An 18,168-nucleotide genomic window follows, 5' to 3' on the forward strand; every position below is an offset into this window, starting at 1 on the left:
TTCGCCCACCTGGGAATTTTTCGATTCGTAGAGAGAATTCAGAGGTTGGAGAGAGAGAGATATCATGGAGCCAAAGAATGAGAGGTCATGAAATCAAAGAATAAGGTCAAACAATGAAATCATGGAGTCAAAGAATGAGATCATGAAGTCGCATGAGAGTATCCAGTTGAATGAGGTGACCATGAGTATCCAGGGATGAGAAACATGAGTAAATAACTCTTGCAGGATGGTAGATCTCATCTCTGACTCACCAACACCTAAACTGACAAGTCAGCTTCACCAACTTCAATTTACCTTCAGTATAAACATTACATTATCGACTACACGAGGTCTTAACGGCATAAGATGTCAGTGGCCCTTATAAACCCAACAAAGAAAGACAACACGAGGGGCCATTAAGGCCGTATGTAACCTGTTTACCACCAGTGTATATACAGAGAGAGACATACACCTCTCGTTGTATACTATACTTCCGGTGTATTACAAATATATTTTTAATATTTAAGTGTGAAAAGTGGAAATACAAAATTGTTTACAAATATTATTTGTTATTGTTTTGCAGAAATTCCTCGCCAGTTGATGGTGAACGTCCCTGACCTCAAGGAGAGTGAAGAAGACAGGAAGAAAAAGAAGAAGAAGAAAGGGGAAGAGAATAATGAACTGGAGGAAGGGTGGGATGGTGAACCACAGGGAGAGAATCACACGAAGAACCACAGGAGGAAGGGTAAGTGGTGGTGGTAGTGGAAATGCTTGTAGCAGTGGTGGTAGTAGTGGGTGTAGCAGTAGTGGTAGCAATGCTTGTAGCAGTGGTGGTAGTAGTGGTTGTAGCAGTTGTGGTAGCAATGCTTGTAGCAGTGGTGGTAATAGTGGTTGTAGCAGTTGTGGTAGCAATGCTTGTAGCAGTGGTGGTAATAGTGGTTGTAGCAGTAGTGGTAGCAGTGTTTGTAGTAGTGGTGGTAGTAGTGGCTGTAGCAGTAGTGGTAGCAATGCTTGTAGCAGTGGTGGTAATAGTGGTTGTAGCAGTAGTAGTAGCAGTCAAACCATACCACGGGTGGGGATAGAACCCGCGACCAGAGTCTCAAAACTCCAGACCGTTAGCCACTGGTCCAGTGGCTAACGCGACGGTCTGGAGTTTTGAGACTCTGATCGCGGGTTCTATCCCCGCCCGTGGTATGGTTTGTTTGCAATCGTGTCATTACGATTTCGTGAGTCGTGGTAGAAGTGCTTGTAGTAGTGGTGGTAGTAATGCTTGTGACAGTGGTAGTAGCAGTGGTGGTGGCAATGCTTGTAGTAGTGGTGGTAGCAGTGCTTGTGACAGTGGTAGTAGCAGTGGTGGTGGCAGTGCTTGTAGTAGTGGTGGTAGCAGTGGTGGTGGCAATGCTTGTTATAGTGGTGGTAGCAGTGCTTGTGACAGTGGTAGTAGCAGTGGTGGTGGCAATGTTTGTAGTAGTGGTGGTAGCAGTGCTTGTAGCAGCGGTAATAGCAATGCTTGTAGCAGTGATGCTAGCAGTGGTGGTAGCAATGCTTATAGCAGTGGTGGTAGCAATGCCTGTAGCGGTGGTTGTAGCAGTGATAGTAGCAGTGGTGGTAGTAGTGTTTGTAGCAGTAGTGGTAGTAGCGGTAGCAGGGGTGGTAGCAATGCTTGTAGCAGTGGTGGCAGTGACCGCACTTGCTTGTGGTACCCTTGTTTGGAGGCTTTACTCGGCTTGCTTGCCTTCCTGGTTGATTTCCGCCTTGATTACTGCCTGTTTGTTCCCGCAAGCCCTGCTTGCATGCTCCTTGCTTGTCTTCCTGCATTTTGGCTTCCTATCCATCCTCTCTCCCCCCTTCCTCCCTCCCTCCCTCTCTCTCTCCCTCTCTCTCTCTCTCTTCCCTGTTCCTCTATATGTCTGGGCTTTTATCGTCTTATCTCCCTGTCCCTTTCCTCATTTTCTATTATTTTCGAGTTATTAATATATTTTTAAGTACATATATTTTGATTTAAACTAATCTCCGCAAAAACTATTTTAATAATCTGAGAAAATTTCCATTTTTTTTGAGGGGGGAGAAGGGTTAGGGGGAGGAGGGGGAGGAGGCGGTTAGGGGGGAGGAGGGGGAGGGGGGCCAATAATTCCAGCTATTGGAAAGGATATATCCTCATGTCTGCTAGGGGAAGACGTCTGCTGGGTTCTACTTCCCCTTTCTGCTGAAGGACTGTGTCTGCTGTCTTCTAGACCATTTTTTTTTTTTGGGGGGGGGAGAGTTCTCAGTTACTTTAGGTCTTAGACCGCACTGTCTTTAAGGTTCAGTGTGAGGGTATTTTCTTGAAAGAAAAGATACTTGTTGAAGGACAAGCTTTTGTGAACAACGTTTCGCTCTGAGTAGAGCTTTTTATCAAGCCAGAGAGCGAAATGTTTGTCCCAGAAGAAGTGTGTTTTCCAACCTCTCTCTTCTCACTACTGTCGGCAGAACGCTGTCTGTATACATGTTATTTCTTCAACGTCCTTGTTTCTCTCTCTCTCTTTCTCTCTCTCACACACACAAAATATGTTCCAACACACTTTCAGTGCCACCATTCTGCATTCTCGGGAAAATATCTCAAAATCTAAACTCTCCTCTCTAATTGAGCGCTAAACCCCAGCCGTTCTTCTCTCACCGTCCGGGATAAGACTGGTGTGTGTGTGTGTGTGTGTGTGTGTGTGTGTGTGTGTGTGTGTGTGTGTGTGTGTGTGTGTGTGTGTGTGTGTAGCTTTTCTCTTACACTATCAGAATTCACCGCCTGTAAGACTATTACATTCGTAGGAGAGCACGAAAAACCGTAGGAGAGTCACCCAACTCCTGGGGAACGAGAGGCAATTAGATTCAGTCGAAGAATAGGAAATGGTATCTCTTAAGGTCAAGGTCCCTTCACCTGTCTCAAGGAACGTCCCTTTAAAGTCAAGGTCCCTTCACTGGCCTCAAGGAACCTCCCTTTCAAGGTATCTCTCCGAAGAACCACAACAAAGGATTTATTTTTTCTGTAGAAAAACGGAGCGAAAACTCACTACAATAAGGATATATAATACCGACAAGTTGAGAAACTCTATATCACTTCCGTATTACATAAAAAATTATCCTACATTGGAGAAACGTCTTTAAATAAAGATGCTCAGATGCTGTACCTAATTCCTCGTAGCGAAACCTCGTTGACAATTAGCCTACGAAGACGTACAATGCATAGTCAACAACTTTAAGCAAACAAAGAGAACCCAAAGCTTCCCCAATTTTTTTTTGACCATCAAAACTTTGCGTCCCCCATATAGGTAAAATATATATCACCGATATCTGCCATAGGGGAAAAAACAATATTATCCCTGATATTCACCATAGAGAGAGCAATATTATCACTGATATTCACCATAGGGAGAGCAATATTATCACTGATATTCACCATAGGGAGAGCAATATTATCATTGATATTCACCATAGGGAGAGCAATATTATCACTGATATTCACCTTAGGGAGAGTAATATTCCACCCTGTGATATCTTCCCGGGTGATGTTAAAATAGGAACGGAACCCGCTTCTCACTGCCCTCCAGAGTTCACTAGTATTTCGTGCCTCCACGTATGATGCGTTCACAAAAACTTTGATGTTCGTGTCCAGGTACTGTAGCGAGGAAAGCATGCACCTTCAAGCCCGGTGCTATGTATCTTAAGCTCAGTGCTATGTACCTTCAAGCCCTGTGCTATGTATCTTAAGCTCAGTGCTATGTACCTTCAAGCCCTGTGCTATGTATCTTCAAGCCCTATTCTATGTATCTTCAAGATCAGTGCTATGTATCTTCAAGCCCTGCGCTATGTATCTTCAAGCTCAGTGCTATGGATCTTCAAGCCCTGCGCTATGTATCTTCAAGCCCAGTGCTATGTATCTTCAAACCCTGTACTATGTATCTTTAAGCTCAGTGCTATGTACCAAGCTCTGTGTTGTGTCTTCAAGCTCGGTGCTATGTATCTTCAAGCTCAGTGCTATGTATCTTCAAGCCCTGCGCTATGTATCTTCAAGCCCATTGCTAAGTATCTTCAAGCCCTGTGCTATGTTTCTTCAAGTCCTGTGCTATGTACCTTCAAGTTCTCTGCTATGTATCTTCAAGTTCTGTGCTATGTATCTTCAAGCTCTGTGCTATGTATCCTCAAACCCTGTAATATGTATCTTTAAGCTCAGTGCTATGTACCAAGCTCTGTGTTGTATCTTCAAGCTCAGTGCTATGTATCTTCAAGCCCTGCGCTATGTATCTTCAAGCCAAGTGCTAGGTATCTTCAAGCCCTGTGCTAGGTATCTTCAAGCCCTGTGCTATGTTTCTTCAAGCCCTGTGCTATGTATCTTCAAGTTCTGTGCTATGTATCTTCAAGCTCTGTGCTATGTATCTTCAAGCTCTGTGCTATGTATCTTCAAGCTCTGTGCTGTGTCTTCAAGCCTGGTGCAATGGATCTTCAATCCCACTGCTATGTATCAACTCCGGTGCTATGTATCAAGCTCTGTGCTCTGTGTCTTCAAGCCCTGTTCTATGGATCGTTAAGCCAGCGCTATGTATCAAGTCCAGTTCTATGTATCTTCAAGCCCTGTGTTATGTATCTTCAAGCCCTGTGTTATGTATCTTCAAGCCCTGTGTTGCGTATCTTCAAGCCCAGTGCTATGAATCTTCAAATCCAGTGCAATGGATCTTCAAGCCCTGAGCTATGTATGTTCAAGCCCAGTTCTAAGTATCTTCAAGCCCTGTGCTATGTATCTTCAAGCCCTGTGCTATGTTTCTTCATGCCAGGTGCTATGTATCTTCTAACCCTGTGCTATGTATCTTCAAGCTCAGTGCTATGTATCTTCAAGCCCTGTGCTATGTATCTTCAAGCCCAGTGCTATGCATCTTCAAGCCTTGTGCTATGTATTTTCAAGCCCTGTGCTATGTATCTTCAAGCCCAGTGTTATGTATCTTCAAGCCCTGTGCTATGTATCTTTAAGCCATGTCCTACGAATCTTCATGCCCAGTGCTATGTATCTTCAAGCCCTGTGCTATGTATCAAGCCCTGTGCTAGGTATCTTCAGGCCCTGTGCTATGTATCTTCAAGTCCTGTGCTATGTATCTTCATGCTTAGTGCTATGTATCTTCAAGCTCAGTGCTATGTATCTTCAAGCCCTGTGCTATGTATCAAGCTCTGTGCTATATATCTTCATACCCTGTGCTATGCATCTTCAAACACTGTGCTATGAATCATGCCCAGTGCTATGTATCTTCAAGCCTTGTGCTATGTATCAAGCCCTGTGCTATGTATCTTCATACCCTGTGCTATGTATCTTCATTCCCAATGCTATGTATCTTCAAGCCCTGTGCTATATATCTTCATACCCTGTGCTATGTATCTTCATTCCCAATGCTATGTATCTTCAAGCCCTGTGCTATGGATCCTCATATCCTGTGCTATGTATCTTCATGCCCCGTGCTATGTATCTTCAAGCCCTGTGCTATGGATCTTCAAGCTCTGTGCTATGTATCTTCATGCCCTGTGCTATGTATCTTCATGCCCTGTGCTATGTATCTTCATGCCCTGTGCTATGTATCTTCAAGCCCTGTGCTATGTATTTTCAAGCCCTGTGCTATGTATCTTCAAGCTCTATGCTATGTATCTTCAAGCCCTATGCTATGTATCTTCATGCCCAGTGTTATGTATCTTCAAGACCTGTGCTATGTATCCTCATGCCCTTTGCTATGTATCTTCATGCCCAGTGCTATGTATCTTCAAGCTCAGTGCTATGTATCTTCAAGCCCTGTGCTATGTATCTTCATGCCCTGTGCTATGTATCTTCATGTCCAGTGCTATGTATCTTCAAGTCCTGTGCTATGTATCTTCATGCCCTGTGCTATGTATCTTCAAGCCCTGTGCTATGTATCTTCAAGCCCTGTGCTATGTATCTTCAAGCACTGTGCTATGTATCTTCATGCCCAGTGTTATGTATCTTCAAGACCTGTGCTATGTATCCTCATGCCCTTTGCTATGTATCTGCATGCCAAATGCTATGTATCTTCATGCCCAGTGCTATGTATCTTCATGCACTGTGCTATGTATCTTCATGCACTGTGCTATGTATCTTCAAGCCCTGTGCTATGCATCTTCAAGCCCTGTGCTATGTATCTTCATGCCCAGTGCTATGTATCTTCAAGCTCAGTGCTATGTATCTTCAAGCCCTGTGCTATGTATCTTCATGCCCTGTGCTATGTATCTTCATACCCTGTGCTATGTATCTTCATGCCCTGTGCTATGTATCAAGCTCTGTGCTATGTATCTTCATGCCTTGTGCTATGTATCTTCAAGCCCTGTGCTATGTATCTTCAAGCTCTGTGCTATGTATCTTCATGCCATGTGCTATGTATCTTCATGCCCTTTGCTATGTATCTTCATGCCCTTTGTTATGTATCTTCATGCCCTGTGCTATGTAACTTCATGCCCTTTGCTATGTATCTTCAAGCCCTGTCCTATGTATCTTCATGCCCTGTGCTATGTATCATGCCCTGTGCTATGTATCTTCATGCCCTGTGCTATGTATCTTCAAGCCCTGAGCTATGTATCTTCAAGCCTTGTGCTATGTATCTTCATGCCCTGTGCTATGTATCTTCAAGCCCTGTGCTATGTATCTTCATGCCCTGTGCTATGTATCTTCAAACCCTGTGCTATGTATCTTCAAGTCCTGTGCTATGTATCCTCAAGCCCTGTGCTATGTATCTTCGTGCCCTGTGCTATGTATCTTCAAGTCCTGCTCTATGTATCTTCAAGCCCTGTGCTATGTATCTTCAAGCCCTCTGCTATGTATCTTCATGCCCTGTGCTATGTATCTTCATGCCCTGTGCTATGTATCTTCAAGCCCTGTGCTATGTATCTTAAAGCCCTGTTCTATGTATCTTCATGTCCTGTGCTATGTATCTTCAAGCCCTTTTCTATGTATCTTCATGCCCTGTGCTATGTATCTTCATGCCCTGTGCTATGTATCTTCAAGCCCTGTGCTATGTATCTTCATGCCCTGTGCTATGTATCTTCATGCCCTGTGCTATGTATCTTCAAGCCCTGTGCTATGTATCTTCAAGCCCTGTGCTATGTATCTTCAAGCCCTGTGCTATGTATCTTCATGCCCTGTGCTATGTATCTTCAAGCCCTGTGCTATGTATCTTCAAGCCCTGTTCTATGTATCTTCATGCCCTGTGCTATGTATCTTCAAGCCCTGTGCTATGTATCTTCATGCCCTGTGCTATGTATCTTCACGCCCTGTGCTACGTATCTTCATGCCCTGTGCTATGTATCTTCATGCCAAATGCTACGTATCTTCATGCCCTGTGCTATGTATCTTCATGCCCTGTGCTATGAATCTTCAAGCCCTGTGCTATGTATCTTCATGCCCTGTGCTATGTATCTTCATGCCCTGTGCTATGTATCTTCATGCCCTGTGCTATGTATCTTCATGCCCTGTGCTATGTATCTTCATGCCCTGTGCTATGTATCTTCATGCCCTGTGCTATGTATCTTCATGCCCTGTGCTATGTATCTTCATGCCCTGTGCTATGTATCTTCATGCCCTGTGCTATGTATCTTCATGCCCTGTGCTATGTATCTTCATGCCCTGTGCTATGTATCTTCAAGCCCTGTGCTATGTATCTTCATGCCCTGTGCTATGTATCTTCATGCCCTGTGCTATGTATCTTCATGCCCTGTGCTATGTATCTTCATGCCCTGTGCTATGTATCTTCATGCCCTGTGCTATGTATCTTCATGCCCTGTGCTATGTATCTTCATGCCCTGTGCTATGTATCTTCATGCCCTGTGCTATGTATCTTCAAGCCCTGTGCTATGTATCTTCAAGCCCTGTGCTATGTATCTTCATGCCCTGTGCTATGTATCTTCATGCCCTGTGCTATGTATCTTCATGCCCTGTGCTATGTATCTTCATGCCCTGTGCTATGTATCTTCATGCCCTGTGCTATGGATCCTCAAGCCCTGTGCTATGTATCTTCATGCCCTGTGCTATGTATCTTCAAGCCCTGTGCTATGTATTTGCAAGCCCTGTGCTATGTATCTTCAAGCCCTGTGCTATGTATCTTCAAGCACTGTGCTATGTATCTTCATGCCCTGTGCTATGCATCTTCAAGCCCTGTGCTATGTATCTTCATGGCCTGTGCTATGTATCTGCATGCCCTGTGCTATGCTTGTATCATGCCCTATGTGCTATGTATCTTCATGCCCTGTGCTTCATGCCCTGTGCTATGTATCTTCATGCCCATGTGCTATGTATCTTCCTGCCCTGAGCTATGTATCTTCATGCCCTGTGCTATGTATCTTCATGCCCTGTGCTATGTATCTTCATGCCCTGTGCTATGTATCTTCATGCCCTGTGCTATGTATCTTCATGCCCTGTGCTATGTATCTTCATGCCCTGTGCTATGTATCTTCAAGCCCTGTGCTATGTATCTTCATGCCCTGTGCTATGTATCTTCATGCCCTGTGCTATGTATCTTCAAGCCCTGTGCTATGTATCTTCATGCCCTGTGCTATGTATCTTCATGCCCTGTGCTATGTATCTTCATGCCCTGTGCTATGTATCTTCATGCCCTGTGCTATGTATCTTCAAGCCCTGTGCTATGTATCTTCATGCCCTGTGCTATGTATCTTCATGCCCTGTGCTATGTATCTTCATGCCCTGTGCTATGTATCTTCAAGCCCTGTGCTATGTATCTTCAAGCCCTGTGCTATGTATCTTCATGCCCTGTGCTATGTATCTTCAAGCTCTGTGCTATGTATCTTCATGCCCTGTGCTATGTATCTTCATGCCCTGTGCTATGTATCTTCATGCCCTGTGCTATGTATCTTCATGCCCTGTGCTATGTATCTTCATGCCCTGTGCTATGTATCTTCATGCTCTGTGCTATGTATCTTCATGCCCTGTGCTATGTATCTTCATGCCCTGTGCTATGTATCTTCATGCCCTGTGCTATGTATCTTCATGCCCTGTGCTATGTATCTTCATGCCCTGTGCTATGTATCTTCATGCTCTGTGCTATGTATCTTCATGCCCTGTGCTATGTATCTTCATGCCCTATGTATCGTCCTGCCCTGTGCTATGTATCTTCATGCCCTGTGCTATGTATCTTCATGCCCTGTGCTATGTATCTTCATGCCCTGTGCTATGTATCTTCATGCCCTGTGCTATGTATCTTCATGCCCTGTGCTATGTATCTTCATGCCCTGTGCTATGTATCTTCATGCCCTGTGCTATGTATCTTCATGCCCTGTGCTATGTATCTTCATGCCCTGTGCTATGTATCTTCATGCCCTGTGCTATGTATCTTCATGCCCTGTGCTATGTATCTTCATGCCCTGTGCTATGTATCTTCAAGCCCTGTGCTATGTATCTTCAAGCCCTGTGCTATATATCTTCAAGCCCTGTGCTATGTATCCTCAAGCCCTGTGCTATGTAAGCCCTGTGCTATGTATCTTCAAGCCCTGTGCTATGTATCTTCAAGCCCTGTGCTATGTATCTTCATGCCCTGTGCTATGTATCTTCATGCCCTGTGCTATGTATCTTCAAGCCCTGTGCTATGTATCTTCAAGCCCTGTTCTATGTATCTTCATGCCCTGTGCTATGTATCTTCAAGCCTTGTGCTATGTATCTTCATGTCCTGTGCTATGTATCTTCATGCCCTGTGCTATGTATCTTCATGCCCTGTGCTATGTATCTTCATGCCCTGTGCTATGTATCTTCATGCTCTGTGCTATGTATCTTCATGCCCTGTGCTATGTATCTTCAAGCTCTGTGCTATGTATCTTCATGCCCTGTGCTATGTATCTTCATGCTCTGTGCTATGTATCTTCATGCTCTGTGCTATGTATCTTCATGCCCTGTGCTATGTATCTTCATGCTATGTATCTTCTGTGCTATGTATCTTCATGCCCTGTGCTATGTATCTTCAAGCCCTGTGCTATGTATCTTCATGCCCTGTGCTATGTATCTTCATGCCCTGTGCTATGTATCTTCAAGCCCTGTGCTATGTATCTTCATGCCCTGTGCTATGTATCTTCATGCCCTGTGCTATGTATCTTCATGCCCTGTGCTATGTATCTTCATGCCCTGTGCTATGTATCTTCAAGCCCTGTGCTATGTATCTTCATGCCCTGTGCTATGTATCTTCATGCCCTGTGCTATGTATCTTCATGCCCTGTGCTATGTATCTTCATGCCCTGTGCTATGTATCTTCATGTGCTATGTATCTTCATGCCCTGTGCTATGTATCTTCATGCCCTGTGCTATGTATCTTCATGCCCTGTGCTATGTATCTTCATGCCCTGTGCTATGTATCTTCATGCCCTGTGCTATGTATCTTCATGCCCTGTGCTATGTATCTTCATGCCCTGTGCTATGTATCTTCATGCCCTGTGCTATGTATCTTCATGCCCTGTGCTATGTATCTTCATGCCCTGTGCTATGTATCTTCAATCTTCATGCCCTGTGCTATGTGCTATGTATCTTCATGCCCTGTGCTATGTATCTTCAAGCTCTGTGCTATGCTTCTGTGCTATGTATCTTCATGCCCTGTGCTATGTATCTTCATGCCCTGTGCTATGTATCTTCATGCCCTGTGCTATGTATCTTCAAACTCTGTGCTACGTATCTTCATGCCCTGTGCTATGTATCTTCAAGCTCTGTGCTATGTATCTTCATGCCCTGTGCTATGTATCTTCAAACTCTGTGCTATGTATCTTCATGCCCTGTGCTATGTATCTTCAAGCTCTGTGCTATGTATCTTCATGCCCTGTGCTATGTATCTTCATGCCCTGTGCTATGTATCTTCATGCCCTGTGCTATGTATCTTCATGCCCTGTGCTATGTATCTTCATGCCCTGTGCTATGTATCTTCATGCCCTGTGCTATGTATCTTCATGCCCTGTGCTATGTATCTTCAAGCTCTGTGCTATGTATCTTCATGCCCTGTGCTATGTATCTTCATGCCCTCTGCTATGTATCTTCATGCCCTGTGCTATGTATCTTCATGCCTTCATGTGCTATGTATCTTCATGCCCTGTGCTATGTATCTTCAAGCTCTGCTATGTATCTTCTGTGCTATGTATCTTCATGCCCTGTGCTATGTATCTTCATGCACTGTGCTATGTATCTCTGTGCTATGTATCTTCAAGCTGCTATGTATCTTCTGTGCTATGTATCTTCAAACTCTGCTATGTATCTGTGCTATGTATCTTCATGCTATGTATCTTCATGCCATGTGCTATGTATCTTCATGCCCTTTGCTATGTATCTTCATGCCCTGTGCTATGTATCTTCAAGCACTGTGCTATGTATCTTCATGCCATGTGCTATGTATCTTCATGCCCTTTGCTATGTATCTTCATGCCCTGTGCTATGTATCTTCATGCCCTGTGCTATGCATCTTCAAGCTCTGTGCTATGCATCTTCATGCCCTGTGCTATGTATCTTCATGCCCTGTGCTATGTATCTTCATGCCCTGTGCTATGTATCTTCATGCCCTGTGCTATGTATCTTCAAGCTCTGTGCTATGTATCTTCATGCCCTCTGCTATGTATCTTCATGCCCTGTGCTATGTATCTTCATGCCCTGTGCTATGTATCTTCAAGCTCTGTGCTATGTATCTTCATGCCCTCTGCTATGTATCTTCATGCCCTGTGCTATGTATCTTCATGCCCTGTGCTATGTATCTTCAAGCCCTGTGCTATGTATCTTCAAGCTCTGTGCTATGTATCTTCATGCCCTGTGCTATGTATCTTCATGCCCTGTGCTATGTATCTTCAAGCTCTGTGCTATGTATCTTCATGCCCTGTGCTATGTATCTTCATGCCCTGTGCTATGTATCTTCAAGCTCTGTGCTATGTATCTTCATGCCTTGTGCTATGTATCTTCATGCCCTGTGCTATGTATCTTCAAGCTCTGTGCTATGTATCTTCATGCCCTGTGCTATGTATCTTCATGCCCTGTGCTATGTATCTTCAAGCTCTGTGCTATGTATCTTCATGCCCTGTGCTATGTATCTTCAAGCTCTGTGCTATGTATCTTCATGCCCTGTGCTATGTATCTTCATGCCCTGTGCTATGTATCTTCAAGCTCTGTGCTATGTATCTTCAAGCTCTGTGCTATGTATCTTCATGCCCTGTGCTATGTATCTTCAAGCTCTGTGCTATGTATCTTCATGCCCTGTGCTATGTATCTTCATGCCCTGTGCTATGTGTCTTCATGCCCTGTGCTATGTATCTTCATGCCCTGTGCTATGTATCTTCAAGCTCTGTGCTATGTATCTTCATGCCCTGTGCTATGTATCTTCATGCCCTGTGCTATGTATCTTCGTGCCCTGTGCTATGTATCTTCAAGCTCTGTGCTATGTATCTTCAAGCTCTGTGCTATGTATCTTCATGCCCTGTGCTATGTATCTTCATGCCCTGTGCTATGTATCTTCAAGCTCTGTGCTATGTGTCTTCATGCCATGTGCTATGTATCTTCATGCCCTGTGCTATGTATCTTCATGCCCTGTGCTATGTATCTTCATGCCCTGTGCTATGTATCTTCATGCCCTGTGCTATGTATCTTCATGCCCTGTGCTATGTATCTTCAAGCTCTGTGCTATGTGTCTTCATGCCCTGTGCTATGTATCTTCATGCCCTGTGCTATGTATCTTCATGCCCTGTGCTATGTATCTTCATGCCCTGTGCTATGTATCTTCATGCCCTGTGCTATGTATCTTCATGCCCTGTGCTATGTATCTTCATGCCCTGTGCTATGTATCTTCAAGCTCTGTGCTATGTATCTTCAAGCTCTGTGCTATGTATCTTCAAGCTATACTAATTATATAGCAGTGTTTGTTGGAAATTATGACGACTGATATTCCTTCACTGTCTTGATCCTCAGACAAAATAATAATAATAATAATAATAATAATAATAATAGATTTTTTTAATTTACTATTATTATTAGTGTTATTATTATTATTATTATTATTATTATTATTATTATTATTATTATTATTATTACTGTTTGTGTTAATAATTTTTTGACATCCTTACATTATTATTATTATTATTACTATTATTCTCGTAGCATTATAAATATTAATAATTATTATTATTATTATTTTGAAGACATTAAGAATGTCATGTTCATAAATTACACAAATGTTGAAGTCTGAACGTAGGAATATTAACGTATCACATAACTACTGCTGACATTATTGTAATTTAAGTTGAAGATATAAGTTTATATTGTACGTGACGTCATGGATAACTTACGTTCAGAAATAGTTTAGATTTAGAGATAATTTAAATTTAGAGTCCCTGAGATTAAGCCTTTTTTAATACTAATATATATATATATATATATATATATATATATATATATATATATATATATATATATATATATATATATATTTATATATATATATATATATATATATATATATACGTTCGTAATTTTCATTTCGGAATATTGTATCTCAGTTGCTATATTCGGAACCTCTAGACCCGTATGGACCACACGGAGCTAGTTTAGAATAAACCACACACAGACAAATTCCTTCTAAACCGCGTGTTTTTTAAATGGTTTAATAATAAAGAAAGAGTTGAAACGATGCCATTTTACTCAAAGTACCTTTGCAATGGTGTGTATTGCAACCCTCGGTTAAGGGCTCAGCAATTAATGCACCACTATCACCTTTGTAATTAATGTGCCTCTGTTACCTTTACTACGTATGGAATTTAATCGTAAGTCTCTTGTTATTTGCTTCTGTTCCGCCTCTCATGTTGGGGATAACTCGACCTTATCCATCACTCTCATAAAGATCTTGATTGTTTGATTACAAGTGTCTCTTAGACTATCTAATCACTCCTCCTGTTTTTATTCTGACTATCCCTCTCATTCTTTTTATTCTAACTATCCCTCTCCCTCTTTTATTCGTCCTTTCACACTTTTTAACCATCTTATTCTTCCCTCTCACCTCTATCCATACTTCTGTGTCTCCCTTCCACGCAACTATTCCTTTTATGCACTTTTATCAGCTCTTCTATTTAGTGTTCCTCAGTCAACTATTACAGCTGCATTGTTTTAATGACGGCATTTTCATATTATCTTATGTGGTAAACATTCTCACGTCAGCTGATGGGGTAAACATTCTCACGTCAGCTGATGGGGTAAACATTCTCACGTCAGCTGATGGGGTAAACATTCTCACGTCAGCTGATGGGGTAAACATTCTCACGTCAGCTGATGGGGTAAACATTCTCACGTCAGCTGATGTGGTAAACATTCTCACGTCAGCTGATGGGGTAAACATTCTCACGTCAGCTGATGGGGTAAACATTCTCACGTCAGCTGATGGGGTAAACATTCTCACGTCAGCTGATGGGGTAAACATTCTCACGTCAGCTGATGGGGTAAACATTCTCACGTCAGCTGATGGGGTAAACATTCTCACGTCAGCTGATGTGGTCCAGGTATATATACCTTCAAACCATTCAAACGAAAGCGCTTGGAATTTCACTATTTTTTCACAGTGGTTACTCTGCATATTGCAATCTTATTGCATATATATATATATATATATATATATATATATATATATATATATATATATATATACACACACAAACATTGTCTCTACGTCCACAGTAGGACTCGAACCTGCAATCTCTATCAGAGCAACCAGTACTTTACCACCCCTAGCTCCTTGGTAAAGTTCTGGTTACTCTGATACAGAGTTTGTAGGTTCGAGTCCTGCTGTGGACGTAGAAACAATGTTTGTAAATAATTTCGCCTGTTTGCGAATTGTTATATATATATATATATATATATATATATATATATATATATATATATATATATATATATATATATATATATATATTTAGTTATTTATTTATAACTCACTAGTCTTGTGAAAATTAAATATCAGAACTCCTTACTACTGGATGCAAGAGATATTCAGTTACATCAGTTAAGACAGTTCCATCAGTGTAGTTCCATCAGCGTAGGAGACAGTTCCATCAGTGTAGGAGACATCCAGTTGCACCAGGCTCAAAGAGAGGCGTTTTCAGAGGGTCAAGCTGGCCGCAGCGACAGGCGTCGTGGTGGCAGACGAAGGGGTGAAGACGAGGATGGCGACGATGGCATGGTCTCCACCGTCACTCCTGACGGTGTTATTGAGTTCGATGTTCGGAAGCTCCTCGGCAAGAACAAGAGGAAAGGTCAGTCAAAGTAGGGAGACTGGGGGGAAGAAGCGAGAGGTGACGAGTAGACATACAAAAAACAGCAGAAGACTTCGAAGTCCATACCCAGACTATCTGCTCAGAAGAACTATGTACCTTTATGTAGATTAAGGACTACTGTGTATTACTTAGGTGTGCGAGTTAAGGGCAAGAAGAAAAATGGAAATATGTGTCTTGTGAATAAATAATCTGGAAGGTTTTTTACCCTTCTGTGTTCAAGTGATTGATTCTGTATTGGTTTTCAGTGTTTTAGTTAAGAAAAATGGTTTTAGGATGATCTCTTTCTTTTTCTCTCTCTATTATTTAATTTATTGCTTATCATCTAATTTGCCTACGTATTCTTGATCTCACTACCAAAACTCGCATGACCATCTGCATTCTTCTGGCTTCGTTGCTTCATCAACCACATTTGGTTTAAGCTTGCATTTAACCAGTGTATAGCAGAGACGAAGTCTAGGTTAAATATCAACAGTCAGACACACTGGAGAGAGAAACATGCATCATTCTTAATCCATTTTAACGTAATAACACCTCTCCTTCCTTCCTTCCTCCGCAGACACGGAAGACGAGGAAGATGACGAGAGGAACACAGGTATGCACTTCGACTCCCATCCTGCACTTCGTAACTATCCTTCGCGTGCCCCGAGCCTCGCTTCTTCCACTGTGAGAATGCTACACCTCTTAATCTTGCACTTCCTCCTGAAGGTCTTCTTCCCACTGAACATGTCACCGCTTCCACTGCAAGTGTGATGCGTCCAGTGGGACGGCATAAGAATAACAGTGGAATCCATTTTGTGATATGTGATAAGCTTCTAAGGACTTCAGTTTAGCAATCTTAAAGATCTGCCGCTGATGCCATGCGTTCTGTTGTCTTTGGCACCTGTGACACAACTGTTTCTGGCTGCCTGGTTAAGCAGGCTGTTGCAGCTAACGGCCCGCAGGCTAACACAACCTTCAGAGGCTGGTTGATCTGGTACATGTAGCAGGTACTGGTCCAGTCGCCTCTCCTTTACGATCGTTGCCAAGTGCTCAGGAAGCAGGTGAACACGTACTCCAAGTGTTCATGCGAGTTCAAGGTTGAGCATGACTGATGTTCTAATTCTGACATTTTTCACATGTTTTTTGTGGGTCTCGTAATGCTTGCAGATGTGTTACAGCACCACCAGGCATCACCGAGAACCGATAGATGTCACTTAGCGTCAAGAGACGTTGCGTGAAATCACCAGACATCACATTTAACTGGACGTCACATAACAACATTACACGCCACCAAATAGGCCCACACAAACCACCTAACATCACTACACGTTACCTAACACCACCACACGTTACCTAACACCACCACACGTCACCTAACACCACCACACGTCACCTAACACCATCACACATCACCTAACACCACCACACATCATCTAACACCAACACACTTCACGTAAAGCCAAGACACATCACCTAACATCATAACACGTAAACTAACACCACCACACGTCACCTAACACTAACACACATCACCTAAAGCCACCACACATCACCTAACACCAATATACATCACCCACTAACACACATCACCTAAAGCCACCACACATCACCTAACACCAATACACATCACCTAACACTAACACACATCACCTAAAGCCACCACACATCACCTAAAGCCACCACACATCACCTGAAGCCACCACAGATCACTTAACACCATCACACATCACCTAACACCAACACACATCACCTAAAGCCACCACACATCACCTAACATCACCACACGTCACCTAACATCACCACACATCACCTAGCACCATCACACATCACCTAACACCACCACACATCACCTAACACCACTACACGTCAGCTAATGCCACCACACATCACCTAACACCACCACACGTCACCTAGCACCACCACACATCACCTAACACCATCACACGTCATTTAGCGCCACTACATGTTACCTAGTACCATAACACGTTACCTAACACCATAACACATCACCTAATACCAACATACACCACCAAAAGCTACCACACATCATTTAACACCACCACGCATCACCTAACACCCCCACACGTCACCTAAAGCCAACACACATCACCTAACACCACCGCACGTCACCTAACACCACTACATGTCACCTAACAACCACACGTCATCTAACCCCCACAACACGTCACCTAACGCCACCTTTCTTCTGCCGTCTCAACGCTTTCTTTTGCCTTTGTTACACTTTCTTTGTCCCTTTCAACCTTCTTTTATCTTTTTTCCTTTACACCTCATCTTTTTTCTTCACTCACCATCTCTACTGCCTCTGTCTCCTCTCTCTTCTGTCTCCTCTTTCTCGTCTGTCTCTTCCTCCTCTGTCTCTTCTGTCTCCTCTGTCTCTTCTGTCTCCTCCTCTGTCTCTTTGGTCTCCTTTATCTCTTGCATCTCCCTATTCTATCTTTTATTCTGGTAACCAATGATTTCATAATAGATATTTACGAGGAAGAATTAAACCCGTAAGAATATCACAGGTGGCAATCAGGTTTGACCCGAAGGAGAGGAAAGGCCGCTCCACTTCCTTGGATCAATAGATCTTAATCAGCATAGGGGCCAGAGCGTGGAATTCATCCTAAGTCTGTATTTATTATTTTGTATTTAAAATTAAGTCCTTTCTAAAATTTTCTCTTATACGTTTAAAAATATATTTTTTCATTGATGTTAATGTAAAAAAATTTTATTTTGCACCAAAAGAACCTTCGAAAACTTACCTAACCTTATTATAACAAGAACAATTTATTTTAGCCTAACCCAACTAAATATATTTTAGATTTGTTTACAATAATTTAGTACTAAACAAACACAGTGAAATATATTTTTTTTCGTTAGGTTCAGAATGATTCTGGCGACATTACTGCA

At 42.6% G+C, this 18,168-nt stretch overlaps 1 protein-coding gene across 4 annotated transcripts in view; it reads left to right on the forward strand.

Annotated features, from left to right (window-relative positions):
- LOC128694869 (lachesin) overlaps positions 1 to 17,968 on the forward strand; it is a 419,456-nt gene extending 401,488 nt beyond the window's left edge. For 2 of the 4 annotated variants that reach the window (XM_070094348.1, XM_070094349.1), the window contains exons 9-11: positions 563 to 724; positions 15,106 to 15,255; positions 15,833 to 17,967. In XM_070094348.1, coding sequence (XP_069950449.1) covers positions 563 to 724; positions 15,106 to 15,255; positions 15,833 to 16,026 — 506 coding nt within the window. In that variant the 3' untranslated portion in view covers positions 16,027 to 17,967. Of the gene's footprint in view, positions 1 to 562; positions 725 to 15,105; positions 15,256 to 15,832 lie in introns of all 4 variants that reach the window. The other 2 variants (XM_070094350.1, XM_070094351.1) reach the window with 2 other exon arrangements.
- The last annotated feature ends 200 nt before the right edge of the window (positions 17,969 to 18,168 follow it).

Source organism: Cherax quadricarinatus, chromosome 45 (assembly GCF_038502225.1).
Source record: "Cherax quadricarinatus isolate ZL_2023a chromosome 45, ASM3850222v1, whole genome shotgun sequence".
In the NCBI taxonomy this organism is placed as follows: domain Eukaryota; kingdom Metazoa; phylum Arthropoda; class Malacostraca; order Decapoda; family Parastacidae; genus Cherax; species Cherax quadricarinatus.